This window comes from Cyprinodon variegatus, unplaced genomic scaffold (assembly GCF_000732505.1).
Source record: "Cyprinodon variegatus isolate N-32 unplaced genomic scaffold, C_variegatus-1.0 Scaffold505, whole genome shotgun sequence".
NCBI lineage: Eukaryota > Metazoa > Chordata > Actinopteri > Cyprinodontiformes > Cyprinodontidae > Cyprinodon > Cyprinodon variegatus.
This window is the reverse complement of record NW_015150958.1, coordinates 584,830-601,750: the sequence shown is the minus strand read 5'-3', so window position 1 is coordinate 601,750 and position 16,921 is coordinate 584,830. Positions and strand designations below refer to the sequence as shown.

Here is a 16,921-nt window from a genome sequence, read left to right as displayed (position 1 = left end):
CTGCCCCCGAAAGTTGAACTGTAACAATGGTTCCGGGATCCTGCTCTCAGTCAGGCACAATCAGAACTGACACGGGGTGGATTTTTTAATGTTTTATTATTATTATTCTGTCATAAATTATTCTTCATCTATTATTGATAAACGTACACCTCATGTTTTTCCAGGCTTTATATAAAATTAGATATTTTTTATTTTATTTTTAAAAGGCTCTTAATGATCAATGAAAAAGTAGTTTTTGGCATTACATTCAACCTTCTTATAATTGCAGACTGGTTTTTTGCTGGTTTCCACTGATACGATGATGATTTAATCTTTGTGATGAGCTCCAACTCTTTGAGAGAAAAAAATCCCACTCTGACCCCAATATTCTAAAGAATCTTTTGGCTCAGTTCAGGATCTAACACAAGTATGGATATTTCACACTTACATTAAATACACAATGCTACAAAATACAATTTCATATATTTATGTTAAACTATTAACAAGACAGTTTTTCTGTATGTCATGTTTTTCACAGTTGTATAAATTGCTGTTCTTTTGGATTATTTAGAGTTCTTATATTTTTTTAGTTCTTCACATTCTTAGTAGAGACTCAGTTCTACAACAAATTATATGAAAAATAGATTTTGAGTCCAGTTTTATTAAGATATGTGTAATTCTATGCAGGTACATGTAATTTACGAAAAAATATTGATTAGTGTGTAAAATTAATTTCTTCTTTAACCTTTATTTATGCACCTTGTCTTATTGACACCAATAGGCAAACATGTTTGAAAAAAACAAAGCTAGTAACAAAAAAGTAACAATTCAAAAACAAGAAATGTAAATACTTGATTTAAATAAGAGAACGTTATAAAATATTAGCTAACAAGCAAGTTTGATTTAATTTTTTTTTGTCAAATAAATCTAAGTTGTCCCAAAGGAATCAAGATCCTGTGGCAGAGTTTTGCAAGCTGACAGGGCATATTAAGAACATGCCTCTTTCCATCTTCTGATTGCATCAACAGTACTGGAGGAGATAAAAGTCCTAAGAGCAAAGCATGTGACTTGATATTCCAAGTGACATGAATGAGGATAAATAAGGCAGGAGCACTCAGTCCAGCTTTATAGATGATTGTGTATTGATGCAGTTGTCAGAAGATTAAACATTATGGCCAATTCACCCAATAATATAAATTACAGTGATTAATTATTCAAATTACCAGATAATTATTTTTACATCATGAATTTTTAAGTAGGGGAGTGTTTGCCTGGTGGTTAGAGCAGTGCGCTTGTGCTCTAAGAAGGTTGCAAGTACCTAGTTCAATCTCCACAGCCTGCACTCTGGGTCCGTGAGCAGAACCCTTAACCCCTCACTGCACCACACAATGGAGGCTCACTGCTCCCCAATGGGAGGGGTTAAATGCAGAGGTAATTTTCTCCAGTGTAAGATCAATAAAGTATTACCGGTAGTATTATTAATTAGAGGTGGGTAGCGTACCCAAAAAATTGTACTCAAGAAAGAATAGCACTACTTAATCATACTTTTATTCAAGTAAAATGAAAAAGTATCTGTTCAACTAATCTGCTGATCATAACATCTGATCATAACATTAATATTAAAAAAATGATGGAAAGTTACAAAACATGTAAAGCTATTTGCAAATTCTGACATTTCAGAGAGCTAGGTAAGAAAATAGAAATATAACATTCAATAATTGTACAATATTTTCTGGTTGAAAAATAATTTAAAATATATTCAAATGTTTTAATAAAACTTATGAAATCAGTACTTACAGCAAGTCATTTGTATAGGTTAGAATAATGGAAGTCACCTCCCGTAAGAAGATACAATATACTATTTTCTAAATATTCAGTTGAGTGCTTTATGACACGGCATAGTCAGCCAATAGAGAATAACTTTAAGCCCATATAGCTTAAGTACACAACAGAAGTCTCACTTAAAAATCAACTGTAGGCGTGTCTCTCTAGTGTATTATTTCAAACAAGCATGGTTTTATTGTGTGAAGTTATGATACAGTAAAAGCAGTGAACATCACTATTTTTTTACTTTGTAAAACAAAAAAGTAAAATGCTGTAAAGCTTATTAAAAAAAAGTTTTTTTTTTCTTTTTTTAAAAAGTTACTCAACTAAAGGTAACTGGTTACTTCCCACCTCTGCAGACAGTCCAGTAAATAGGAGACATAATATTATATCGAAAACATTGATCCAAATATTTACACCCAAGTAGAACAAGTAACAATTTGCAAAGGTGTGGGCTTTCAGAAAGGAAAATAAGTACCATAAATACCTTTTTATAGTATGACTATAGGATTAAATTGTACACTTAATTCTCCAGCTTTCATAATCAGTTATGGCTATTATTTTATAGTTATTCTAGAAAAACTAGTGTTGGTTAAATGATTGGACAAGTCATGTAATGGTCAGAAACGGAGCCAAGTCGGTTTCCCAACTTGCCTCTATGAGCACAAAGCACTGGGAATCTTTTTGAGAGTATTTTTTCCTCTCAGTATGTTATTTTTGAATAAATTAATCACATATATGCTCAGTTTAGTTCTCCAGTTGGATCAGAGCCAGATTCTGCTGCGGTCTTTTGTTTTATTTATAAGGTATTCTCTTTTCCACTGTCAGGCTTGTCCAGTGTGAGGGATTGCTGTACAGCCGCTGATGTAATGCAATTAATTCACCGCTGATGAAAGATCAGCAGAAGAAGACTGGATGTAATAATTCTGGTTCTGGACTCAATTTAACAACATTATAAAATAACTAGGATTATTGTAAAGCTGTCTATAAGAATAATGATCTTATCTGTATATCTGCATTTAATCCTTTGAGATTAGGTTTGTTGTAAATATTTAGTATGTAAAAAACGAATTAAAATTGAATTGAATTCTGATTGAATTTAGCTTTAAGCTAAATTCAATCAGAATTCTCTGAAAATGTGCATATGATATGCATTGTTTTTTTTTTTTATCTTACTGATAAATATGCTGTTGTTTTTTTCTTTTTGTGTGCTTTTATAATAAGTAAAAAAAAAAAAAAAACTGCCTTCACAACCTGTATTGGAGATTTCTTGTGAAAAAACCTAAAAAACGTGGATCTAAAATATTCCACCAAGGATGGAATGGGAATACGGATGATTCAAACGGTATTACGTGTTTCTTGCTAAAAAGTACATTCGTGTAGAATAATTAAATATCATTAACATAAGATAGAATTAGTTCAAAGTTAGGGATGTTGAGAGAAGACATATCCGGACCATGATCAGATCGGACTGTTATTGTTGCAACAACGGTTCGTCGCCTTCTGATGATGTCATCTTTTGCGACCAATTTTACCTTTTGTGTTTATATAGATCTTCCTTCGTTTGTTACACGGCGATTAGCTATAAAACATCTTTAGCCGCCTTTGGATATGGACTGGAACACATCTTAGATTTTATTCTCCCTTAAAGACGTTCAAAATGAATAACAAAGGCTGGCTGGAGCTAGAGAGTGATCCAGGTAAAAAAAACATCGGCGGATATTTAGGCTAACAAACATTAGCTTTCCACAGTAGCCTACTGGGCTGCCTATCAATAACATAAACTGATAGAAAGAAACTTCAATGCAAAACAACAAGAAATAACTCTAATGTAATGACTTTTAAGAATTATGCGGTGGGTGTTTTTAAAATAAATGTTATCTCGCTGTTTGTTGTATTGCAGGATTGTTTACATTGTTGGTAGAAGATTTTGGTAAGCATTTGCTCTATAAACTAACATTTCTCTCATATTTAATGTAAACATTAACTCTTTCATGTGGAAAATAAACCCTAATATTTGAAATGTTCTTTTGGCAACTTTAATGTAGGTGTCAAAGGCGTCCAAGTTGAGGAGATCTATGATCTACAAAGCAGATGTCAGAGGTGCGGATGTGTGTGTTTAATTTTGATTTTTTTAGTTTGCTACACAAAAACCCTTCTAGAATTTACATTTACGATCCACATATGTAAAGAAAAAAAGAAATAAATATATATTTAACAAATAATCACACTATTGTCCTAGATCGTGATAAAAGCCATTCTTTTCTTTTCCAGTCCTGTTTATGGCTTCATCTTCCTGTTTAAGTGGATTGAAGAGCGTCGATCCAGGAGAAAAGTCAACACCTTGGTGGATGAAACCTCGGTCATTGATGAGGAAATTGTAAATGATATGTTCTTTGCTCACCAGGTAAATGTTTTTATAGATTTTTTTTAACATACTGTTCTGTTTATTTCCGCAGGTGTTCTTTTAACCCTGCTCCTCTAAAATGTACTGTTTTTGTATAGATTTCTTGGAATGACAATGATACATCTTGTTCCCTGCTATAAATGGAAATAGTGTATTTCCTATTACACATTTAAAGTATTGTTAAATTGTTTATGTTTAATTTATTTAATTCTATTTGAAAGATACTCTCAGTATGCTGGTGAAGAGTCATCCAGGTCATAGTCATTCCAAACAAGTAAAAAGAATAAACCACTGGACCTTATTTCCAAGTTTGAAGACATTTTTCTTCCCATCCAGCAAGCTTTTCCAGTTCAAATGTCAGAAATAGCGTTGAGTTACTTTATACAGTAGTCCAACAAAGCTTAGACAACATGCAAACTGAAACGGATGAACGAGTCCACCCCTTTGGAATGGGGGTCGCGTGGCTTCTTTTGATAGCCTGCAATACCAAAAAAGACCCTTAAACAGAGACTAGTGCATCCTAAGGACAAGACCCCCAGATGAAACATGAGCGTAGTGGTGTATGCAGTTCAGTGCAGTGAGGAATGCTCTGATCATTATATTGGAGAAACCAAGCGACCTCTCCACAGACGCAGGGCCCAACAATGAAGAGTGACCTTCTCGGGACAAGATTCTGCGGTACACCTACACCTTATGGACAAAGGACATTCTTTTGAGGACCAGAATGTTCACATTATGGATAAAGAAAATAGGTGGTTTGAGAGGGGCTTGAAGGAAGCCATCTATGTTAAGAAAGAATAACCAACCCTAGAAAGAGTGGGTGGACGCAGATTTCAGCATTCAAAAACCTACAATGCAGCAATTGAGTTAATCCCTTCCCGCTATCGTCGCAATCCCAAATCAATTTACAGAGGAACAGGCCAACAATTTCCTTTAACAACACTCCTTTCAGAGATATAGACAGGTATGGGGCTCTGCAGGCTAAAAGAACCCAAACGACCCCCATCCCTAAGGGGCGGACCTGTTCGTCAGTTTTAATTTGCATGTCTAAGCAAAAACAAGGCTTTGTTGGGCTTCTGTATAAAGCATCACTATTTCTGACATTTGGATTGAAAAAATTCCTGGATGGGAAGCGAAAAGTCTTCAAACTTGGAAACAAAGTCCAGTGGATTGTTTTTAAACTTCTTTAGAATACTCTTAGTAAACATTTTAAAAGGATTTTATTTAAAGTAAATATTGTATTAAAATGGCTGCAACTTTGAAAGATGTTGTAGTCATGCATCTTGGTTAGTAAAATCAGGAGAACGTCTGTATTTTAAAATGTGTGCTCTCTATTTTTCTTGAGCTAAAGAATATCAGTTAAATTTAGTCATTGTTAAAACAGATGCTTGTAATTTAGTTTTTAGAACATAAGCAGCATGTTTATCACTGTCTGACTTTAATTCTAACTATTTCTTCATTACGGTAAATTAAGATTAGCAACATTATTTCTGTTTCATAAACATTACGATATTGAAACACACCCAAAGAATATCGCATTACAAATCAATACTAAATTTACAAGACAGTTTGGGAAAGTCCAGATTGTGAGGTCAGCCTAATCTGCAAAAAACTGTAACATTACACTTTGCAAATATAGTAAGATACAAACTATTTTTGTTTTGCACTGATTTCTAAATTTTAAAAGTCCACCAAAGCGCTAACTTAATAGGAAACAATTTGTTTTCCTTCTGAGATTTTTAGAGTATTTTGCTCCTCAAAGCATTTATAGTGGTTGGTATGCAATAGGAAAATGCAGGGTATCTGGAAGTATGGGTGCTCCAGTACAATGTTTCTGCTTCTGATATGGTATCAATTTTACAGATTTGTGTATTGAAGATACTGATATTGACTCGGTATATCAGCAGAAATCATTCATATTTCTATTGCATATTTTGTCATGTGGAATGTTTCCACCAAAAAAGGTCCCACCGAGCTGTTTAAATAACTGAACCATTTTTTATTTATAAACTTTATGGAGAAGCAGATTGTATCTACCAGCTTGCTGATATTACAGATTTTAGATACAGGGTATATATTTATATATATATTAGCAAAATATATATTTTTGAGCAAATTCTCTCCCTTTTTTTGAGTAGCTACATTATAGAAATGAAAAACTGTGGTTGTAATTGTTTAAATTGAAAAGTTGACTTTAAGTAATTCTTTCCAATTATTCTTCTGATTTGTTAAATAACCATATATTTTTTTTTACCAATGATTTTAAAGTAAAAAAATAAATTAAAATATTCATATGTTTTGTTTACAATTAAAACTTTTCATAAGAAGGTTTCATTTAGTAGACCGTAACATGAGAACCTGTGTTTAGTGTGGCAGGTGCATTCACTGATCAATCAGAGGATTTTAGCATTTTTCCCATTTTCCATCAGCTTTAATGCTTAACTGTATGCTGGAAAATTGCCCTTTATTTTTAATTGCTGTTGTTATGATTTAGGTTAAAATAACATTTTTGATTTAGCATTTTCAGAGCTAGTGTACTTCGGGTTTTAATTAAACATTAGATGGTAAAGTTCCACATTATGGCATATTAAATTCAAATGCAGAATCAAGGTTATAAGCAGGCACAAACCTTTAGGAAAAAGGCAAAACACAACTAAAGTTGTATACAAATTAGATAAAAGGTGTAAAATGTAAATACATGGTAAAAATCACAACTTGAACAACATTTCTGTCTCCACAGCCACAACCCCGCATCAAACCAGCACAACATACAAATCAAATAAAAGCATGGCTTCTGTACAATTGCGCCATGTGCTTCAGTTTCCTCAACCTTTCAGCCAGAAACTAGTTTTAAAAATATCTCTTACCTTTATTGTTTCACCAAATTTATTTAAATAGACCTTGTAGAGATGCATGTATTTTAATTGAAAGAAAATGGGTCGAACGAAACTCATTAATATTTTTATCTGTCTTTTTCAGCTGATACCAAACTCATGTGCTACTCATGCTTTGCTGAGCGTCCTTCTGAACTGCAGCGGAGTCGAGCTTGGTACCACCCTCAGTCGCATTAAAGCCTTTACTAAAGGCTTCAGTCCTGAAGTAAGTTATACCTTCACTCAACCATTAACATCTACTTTCAAAATATTGTTTATACCCATACAAATAGCTGAGACCTTTTGAGTTTTTTCTTTTTATAGGAAATGTAAATATAATATGGCGATGAGTTAAAAAAAAAATAATATTACGAGAATAAGGCTTAGTGTTTCAAGAATAAAGTCATGATAGAATAAAGTTGTTAGATTATTAGACCTTTCAGGAAACAGAACAATATCTGATCAGCACAGCCAAACTACCAAACAGCAATCTGAGCTGTTTGTCAAGATAAGAGCCTAATAATTTGATGCTGATGGGCTAAACGGTTTAACTTTTCCTTATTGTAAAACTGATACGAAAATATAACTTCACAAGATTCTCAACAGTCCTCATTTCAATACAGGGGATGGCAGTGCAATATCTCTTATTAAAAATTATTGACTTTATTCTCATGTTATTCTGTTATTAAGCTGATAATGACTTTATTCTTGAATGTTATAACTTAAATCTTGTAATGTTACAACTTTATTCTCATAAATTACAGCCTGTCAGATATCTCTTTAGTTTGACCCTAATACTCAATCGTATCATATAAATGATTCTACCATATGCATTAAAACACAGCACACCATTCATTGTGATATTCTAGCTTTATTCATCATATGCTTCACATTCTCCTTTTCTAAACAAGTCTTTACATGATATACTTTTCTTTGCTTCCAGAGCAAAGGCTATGCTATAGGTAATGCCCCGGAGCTGGCCAGGGCTCATAACAGCCATGCCAGGTAAGCTACAGTCAGTGATATAACTTTCAGATGGTTTTGGCTCTGAAGAGGGAAGTAAAGAAATGACGATCAGACATGTTATGTAATATACTGGCTTTAGTGCATGTAGCATTATCTGAAACTCCTATTTTTCGTGTTTCTATGGAGACCGGAGCCCAGACACCTGCCTGAGAAACAGAATGGGATCAGTGCAGTGCGGACGATGGAAGCCTTCCACTTTGTCAGCTATGTGCCAATCAAAGACCGACTCTTTGAGCTCGATGGGCTCAAGGCTTACCCCATTGATCATGGTGAGACTTTACTTCTAGTATAAACACTGTGTATAACTCCTTTACAGAAGTCCACAAATTAATATCTGGCATTCTTGATGATGCCATGATTTCTGTTCTCTGCCAAAAAAGTCTTATGAAGAACATCTAACTACTGGTTTGTGACATTACATGAGATACATAACAGAGTAGTAATTTGAACCCTCAGGACTAAAAGGGTGTAACTAAAATGACAGTTTCAGAGTGGCCTAGTCAAAGTCTAGAATCAAATCTGATTTAGATGTCATGTTAAAAGGCTGTTAATGCTTAAAAGTAGGGCTGAAACAATCGAATGAATCATTATTAATCGATAATTGAAATAATCGTCAACTGATTTTGTAAACAATGAATCATCTACTGGAGTAAAACATGCCTTTAGCTGTCAGAGCAACCCACTTAGAGCAGTAATTATACCAAATTTGTAAAAAAAAAAAATTTTATATATATAAAAAAGATAAAAAAAACAAAAAAAAAAAACATTTTGCCTTTCAATGTGCTCTATCCTGAACTCCTCAATTGGAAAACTTTTAGTTTCACCTGGTTTGATTTTGTAAAAATCTTCTTTAAAGAACATTTAGATATCCGATTATTAATCGATTATTCGAAAAATTAAATCAACAGAGTATCTGATTTGCAAAATAATCGTTATTTGCAGCCCTACTTAAAGCTTTCCATTTTAGTGTAATTAAAACATTTCTTTTAGGAAGATGAAAATGTATCCACGTTGATTTTAAAGACTCATACCGAGCGTCAAACAAATGTCACTATTACTGGTGACACAACTTCGATAAATAAAATAATAATCTTAGAAATGCATTTTTTAATTGACTTTAGGTTATCTGTAGTCCAAGGTTAATTCATAGTGAAATGGCCAGTCCGTCTGAGAAGAAATGTTTTTCTTTTTTTGTTTACTTTCACTCTATCATCACATTTAGGGCCGTTTGGGGGCTGTTTAAGTTGTTATGCTCTTAAATGATGTAGATTTATAATACTATCCTTTAGGGCCCTGGGGAGAGGATGAGGAATGGACTGACAAGGCTCGCCGTGTTATTATGGAGAGGATCGGCCTGGCCACTGCTGGGTGAGTCACGCACCATTTAACAAAAAGCAGTAGTGCTTTACCTTCTATGCAAGCCCTTCGGGCTTAATTTTAATGCTGCTGCTCTTCCTCTTCCCAGTGAGCCGTACCATGATATCCGCTTCAACCTGATGGCAGTTGTGCCTGACCGCAGAATGAAGTATGAGTCCAAGCTGGAAATTCTAAAGAGGAACCGACAGACCATTCTGGAGGGTCTGCAGAAGGTCAGAACAGAACCAAACCAAGTTTCAGGAAGAAATTGTATTTCATCTCAGTGGGAATCCATTAGTTATGTTCAAGGGAATTCAACTCTGATCAAGCAAGAGCTTCTTGAGTCTTCCTTTTGAGTCCTGTCTGTGTCTAAGGAAGACGTGGAATAGTCTGTTATAATATGTCATCCTGTCTTCAGATGATCCGTCTCACTCAGCCAGATGCTGTCCAGGATAAGAAGCAACAAAACTCCTCCTCTCCAGATGAAAGCACCATCAAAAAAGAAGCAGATGCAGGTACTGTGCCTCTAGGTAACTCTGTTGACTTGATATCAACAGATACAGGCCAGTGCTAACTGTTCCGATGTTTTAAGGCTGATTTAAGCAGATTTTTTTTTCTTCCAACATTGACATGATAAAAATTACAGATTGATAGCGAATGACAAATCAAACAAAACTTAAACAAAGAATAACAGATGGAGGGAGCGGCTTTGCATATGATTCACTTGATCACAAGGCATTGCTGCTGATTGCACTAATGAATCGGCCATTACATGCATGTGTGGGATACTGATACATGGAAAAAAACCCATGGTCAAAAACATCGGCCTGCTGATATATTGTCTATCTGTTCTGTGGACTCCCTTCCTTTTAATCTGTTAAGCCACAGATCTGTATACAATGGAAGAGAAACAAACCATAAGGGAAGGAAGGGTGACGCTAGTCAGAGTTGAGCTAAAGGTAGGGCAATAGATAAAGAAAACCTGAAAGATGCTACAAAGAATTGGGGACTGGGAAAGTTGGTTTCTTCTTCTAGCAGAACAATGACCCCTAACATGCAGCCTGACCTGGCAGTGATGGTTGAAAACAGAGACTAGTCCATTCAGAGTTAATTAAGAATGTACGGGAAAAACTTTGCTGTTCAAAAACGGATCCATAACTCTTATGTTGTAGACGTTTATATAAAAACTGTCAAACTCATAAAAATGCACCATTTGTATTCTAGATTCAGTGGAGGATTCAGGAGCTCAGTCCAAGGATGGAGCTGGAAGTTCAAAGGTCATGGGAAAACCACCAGCCACCGCAGGAGGAGGTGCTCAGCAAGTCAACCCCATCGTTCAGCGCCTGCCCGCCTTCCTCGACAATCATAACTACGCCAAGTCCCCGATGCAGGTAAGAAAACCTGAGGAAAGTGCATTTATTTAAGCTGCTATGATTGTAATGAAATTGGACTTGCAGTCAGGACTCAGGAGTTATTTTATTGAGCTTATCCGCAGCTTTATTTTAGATTAGACGCTCATTGAAACTGTAAAATCAAATCAAATGTCCGGCTCTCCTGGAAAAAAAAAAAAACACTCTTTAGATAAAATGTGTAAAGCCATCGTTATTTGTAAACATTTAATTTGCAGTTTCGACCCTTTAAACCCAATACCATATATCATTCATATCTGTCTGTTTGGATTTACAATTTCTTGACTCTTTTTACTTGTGGGCGTTCAGGACAACACTTATCCTGCAAACTATTTGAATTTTGTTTTTTCTAAACGTTTAATGTTTTCAGTCTGTTGCAGAAATAACATTTCTGTGTGGACATTAATGCTCTGATTCTCAGGAGGAAGAAGATCTTGCAGCTAAAGTTGGACGCCCTCGGGCAACTGGCCCCCCCCAGTCGCAGTTCTCAGACGATGAAGACGAATTTGATGAGGATGAAGAAGAAGCAGCAGGTTCTGCAAGTGCTTCCAGCAGGCAAGATAAAACAGAATTTTTTTTGCAGAAAGTAAAGCTGCATGTCATCCCAAACTGAAAGATGGTGGACACACCAGGTTATGAAGACCTTCCAAATCTAAACTGAACAAACGTTTTATAAGAAATCACACAGAAGTTTGTGGTTGTGAATTGTAAGATGATGGTGATGAATAAAAATGCTGAATATTTGAACAATCAATGCTTTTTTGTTCATTATTATAGATCTTTCAATGATAATTTTTTTGTGTTGTTTTGCTTATAGGTTTAGACGAAAGGCAAGCCTGCGGTCCAGAGCAGGGCGTGTTGGAACTGGGATGGAGAGCCAGATTGCCCTCAATGTTTTGGCTGAGAAGCTGAAGAAGGAAGCTCAAAGAAAAGATGGCGTAAATACCCCGCTGTCTGTGCGCACTGAAGGTCGCACCGGGGGTATATGCATCACGTCCGCCTCGCAGCCTTCCCCCACACCCAGCAATGAAAGCACAGACACAGCCTCTGAAATTGGCAGTGCTTTCAACTCCCCACTGCGTTCCCCGGCTCGCTCCCAGGCGGCCACGCGTCCGTCCAGCCCAGTCGCTTCCCATCTGTCCCGTGTGCTGTTCGGAGAGGAGGAAATGTTGAGGTTGGACTCGAGGCATAACCGGGCTGTAAGAGAACTTGGTCCATCAGTCAGCGCATCTCTGCTACACCTACAGGAAGATGGAGTCATTTATGCTCTTCCTCCATCTGGTGAGAGCACAGGAAGTGAACATTTCGGTTTCTTAAGTACAACTTAAAATCCTAATTCATAGCCAATGGGCTGCATCTTTCCTCATTACCTGTACAGGAGACTCTGCTGAAGGCACGAAGCCCTGCACCCCTGAGAAGGTAAAACTCAAAGTAAAAGAAGATGAAAAAGATGGTATAAAAGAGGGAGATGAGGGACCATCTGTAGCTGTGAAGAAAGAAGATGAGAATGAAGAGGGAGTGGAGGTGAAACCTGGAAAGGAAAAGCTCAACGTTACAGCATCTGGAGCAGACAGCAAGCCTCCAGGGGATAAGTACTCTCCAAAAGTAAGTCCTGTTATAAAATGCTGCAATACGTATCCCTCCAGTGCGTATTTTTACTGCATGGCAAATTTATCTTTTTTTGCTTGCACTGCCAAGCAGAAGGCTGATGCCTATGATGTGTAAAAGCCTAAGCAAGGGGTCAACTCTTTGCCTTTTTCAGGAGCTGCTCGCACTACTCAAGTGTGTAGAGGCTGACATTTCCAATTATGAGGTGTTTTTAAAGGAGGAAGTAGAAAAGAGAAAGAAATTCAAGGTAAGTGGAGGTGTTCATACACCTTGACTTAACCGTTTCTGTCCAGCAGTTGGTTTCATTTACTTTTAATCCAAAATGTTTCCATTTGTGCAGATAGATGATCAGAGAAGGACTCATAATTACGACGAGTTTATCTGCACATTTATATCAATGCTGGCCCAAGAAGGTAAAACAATTTGTTTTTTTTTTTCCCCAACCTTTTTAAGGCTTATTTTTAAGAAATATTATATCTAACATTTTGATTGCGATCAGATAATTTTTTTTTTTTCTGTGAACTTTGTGCACAAAAACAAAAGGAAAAATAGGCACTCCATCTTCTCGAAGCTGGTTCGCATGGCAAGATAAAAAAAGAAACAACAAAAAAACACACACAATGATTTAAAGAATCAGGGATATAACAGTTTTTATCTCCAGCCACATCAAACATGAGACAATTTGGACGCTCTCGACATGCTTTGCGCAAAGTTTACAGGCTCATCTAAATTGCGTCACTGGTTTCTCTGTACAACAGCAATGCAATGGAGAGTGGCTTTGCTTTATCCACTTTGATAAGTGGGTAAAAACTAGTCTTAAGATGGTTCTATGCAATACAGTACATCTTAAACATCCTCTGCGCAGTCATTTCGTCAGGATTTTGATCCTACCTTTGATGTCACGTCATGCAGCAGACCCCTGCATACAGGCTGGCCGTCGTGGAAATCCCCAGTAATAGCACCATTAATAAGCCAGCCAATCACTCAGAGATTTTTCAATGTGGTAAAAAACTGCAATTACCAAAAAAAATTATTGAACTTTTTTTTGCTGGAAACTTCTGATATTTTAGGTTAATTTATGTAATAATAACAGTTTTGCCATACTTGACAACAATTTTGGCACCATTATCAAAGCATAAATTAATAAATGAGTAACATTATTTAGGACAGTTCAGTGAAAAAATACAAATTTAACACATGAAAACATGTGTTGTTAATGTTTATTATATATATTATATATGTGTATTAATTAAATATATATGTTATATCTATGTAGTGCTTAGGTCTGATATGAAGAAGTGAGACTTATTTAATCATACCCCTTTCACCTTCCTATAGTCCTTAACATCAACATTCATCCTGATTCATACTTCTAAAGTCTGTTAAGAGAGCAAATAAATTAGTTTAGGTTCATATAAACATACATTTATACATTCACATAAATTATTGAAAAAATATTTACACACTTGTTAACCACCCTTCATCTCATATCTCTTTAAGAAAACCATTTTAAGCCTTTTCCTCAACAGTCTCATGCTAAAAAGTACAGTGGAGGATTTTGACGAATATTTTAAAAGACTTAAAAAAAAAAAAAAAAAAAATAAAAAAAAAAAAAAAAAGACTAAAAAAAAAAAAAAAAAAAATAAAAAATGGACATGGTCAACCCTGTAGCCACTCCAGAGGGAGAACGCCTATTAAACCCGTGCGAGGACGTGCACGAGCCCCTTTCTCCTCGTGCACGTGTTTGCATCACTCATATAAATTTACTTTCCAAAAGAAGATTTGCAATTTCTCCACTATGTCACACCACCGGTATGCATAAATGGGGATGAGCACGTAGGGCGGCCTTATGTAAACGTATTACCAGAATGATTGACAATAAGGAGGACCAATTATTTTGATGATCCACCCAGAAAGATACCTTTAAACTTGCTGTAATTCAACACTGACTTTGTTCCAACCTTCACACCATTTATTGAAATACAAATTTTTCCAATTTATTCAAACTTATACAGTTCTTAAATTTAGATTATAGTTGTACTTATACCCTTCCACTCCCTTAGCCATGGGTTTGTAACTGTTTATTTTTAGCTTTAAACTTTGATTGTGAGGTTTACAATTCTACCAGATCAGAGAATTTAAACAAGCAGGAATAAATTAACATTGAATTAGTGTGGTCATGATCGATACATTTTGAGTTATCCTGATGGCTCTTTTCTGCAGTGTGAATATTGTTTTGAGCTTTTCATGTTAACCTAAGTGGAGTGTAACCTCTTTATACAGTATATGTTCTTGTTCAGTTTTATGGTTTTATGCTGACAGCTGTGCAAGAGGAGAGATCACAGCTCTAATGCAATCACTGTTTCCCAGCCAGCGCCATGGTCAGCTTATTGGATTGGTTGACTTGGTGCTTCGAGCTGCAAAAGTTCAAATTTTCAAACCCCAGCAAATGTTTTGGACGCGTATGATTCAGGAGACACCACATACGACAGGATATCAGGCCAAGATTTCCCTGATCCCTCTTAGGGCACCACAGTGCAGGATTATTGCTCGTGAAATGGAAACATTGGGGCAGAAATCTTCTGGCTGTGTGAACCCTCCTTTTAATGCTCAGGATATTTTTTAGTAAACTTCATAATGGATTGGTCTCTGGCTTAATTAGCTGATCAGGTCCTTCTCTCTTTTAGGTAATCCCTGCCCTCGAAGATTTTACATCCATATTTTATTTTGCTTGCAACGTTTATAATCTATCGATGTTCTTGCAGTTCAGGATATGTATATCGATTATATGAAACAATAATCCCTTATTGTCCCAATAAATAAAGGGACAATGAGCTTTTTTCAAATAGATAAAAAACAAAAAACAAAACATTATTTCCAAGTTCAAAATGACAAAATGTAAAATAGGGCAGAAATATTTGGTGGATTTGAATATATTTTACAAGTAGATTTTGACCCTTTTGCCTCTTAGGCAAAGTTTAATGTGTTTCTAGTTAAGCAATGCAGGATTACCAAAAGTCCAGAAACAGGTGTACTTTCAGAAGTTATGTCTGGTAATCATTAGTGCTTAACTTCTGGGCTTTTCTATACAAAACTGATGTAGTACTTCAGGATATCTGCCCTAAATAATTGTAGTGAGTAGATAAACGGGTTAAGTTAATTTCTAAACAGTTTTTTCTCTGTGTTAACTTAGCTTTCGATGAATAAAAAAAAAAACTTCCTGTTAATGCTTGTTTTTTCTTCTTACAATCACCGATTTCTTCATGCATCTTCTACAGGTATGTTGGCCAGCCTAGTGGAGCAGAACATTTCTGTGCGCCGCCGACAGGGAGTGAGCATCGGACGGCTGCACAAGCAGAGGAAGCCCGATCGAAGGAAACGCTCCCGACCTTACAAAGCCAAACGCCAGTAATCACAAACGCTCACTATTAGAATGAATGAGCACCAAGCAATCACTGCAAGGTGAAAAGGCTGTTGCTGCACACCTTAAAATCATTCCTTTTATCAGTGTTGTGCTATATTTTTTTACCATTTGGAGTATACCATCTTTTGGCCCGTACACACATACAGTAAATATTTTTCTGAGTTTTGCTTATTTTTTACTTAGCAGCTGATCTTTTCTACCTTTTTTTATTTTGTCATTGTTTATTTCATGGAATATTTGCTCATGTAGGACAACTGTATCAGAATTATTAGCTAAACGTCAATATTTCCTCGTGCCAATGAAGTATTAAAGGTTGTTTTTTGCTCATTATACTTTTTATTTCATCTTCCAGTGAATCTCAGCATCAAAACATTCAGTGAAGAAACAGACTCTGTAACATACTGTTGTCTTTTTTCATGTTATTTAAAACTGACAATATGACTGTAAGGGTTTTAAATGCCTTTTTCTATCTAAAGTCTTTACCTTATTGTTTGTGTGTTTCTGGAGGTTCTGCAAATATAAAAAACAGGATCTTAGATTGAGTTAAGTTGAATGTGTGCTGCTGCATATTTTTTTGTATATATTTACATGTTGAATGCCCTGAATATCAAAAGTAGTTATGTGCTTGCCACTTTATTGCTAAATAAAGTTAGTACAAATAAAGTTAGTATCTAATTTGTTTTTTCATTTACTTTGGGAGTTTAAAATATGACATCCCAGTTGGAGATTAAGACCACTTAATGGGTTGTTTGGGGGAAATAAAAAGCTAATCTAACTGACTAGCACAACACTAATTGAAATTATAATAAACTGGACAAATAATGCAGATATGTCTCTATCCAGTTTGAATGCAAATGCAATTTTTTATAAGCTTGCAATGAAGAAAGTGATGACTTATTTTAATTTTTTAATTATTGGTATTTGAAAATAATGTAAATTATCAGTTCCTTAGTGAACAAGGGCTTCCCAGTGCTGCTGACATCAGTTCTCTCTAGATAAGGTTGCATTCCTGCAG

The 16,921-nt window shown here is 35.5% G+C and overlaps 1 protein-coding gene across 1 annotated transcript; it reads left to right on the top strand.

The window, feature by feature from the left end:
• The first annotated feature begins 3,309 nt into the window (after positions 1-3,309).
• On the top strand, positions 3,310-16,555 carry bap1 (BRCA1 associated protein 1). Its single transcript, XM_015390604.1, has 17 exons — positions 3,310-3,503; positions 3,707-3,736; positions 3,852-3,906; positions 4,078-4,210; positions 7,190-7,309; positions 8,027-8,088; positions 8,236-8,378; positions 9,399-9,477; positions 9,575-9,698; positions 9,884-9,980; positions 10,690-10,856; positions 11,296-11,429; positions 11,692-12,155; positions 12,253-12,479; positions 12,637-12,729; positions 12,823-12,895; positions 15,761-16,555. Exons 1-17 carry the CDS (start codon positions 3,464-3,466, stop codon positions 15,892-15,894), a joined length of 2,175 nt encoding a protein of 724 aa, XP_015246090.1. The 5' UTR covers positions 3,310-3,463; the 3' UTR covers positions 15,895-16,555.
• The last annotated feature ends 366 nt before the right edge of the window (positions 16,556-16,921 follow it).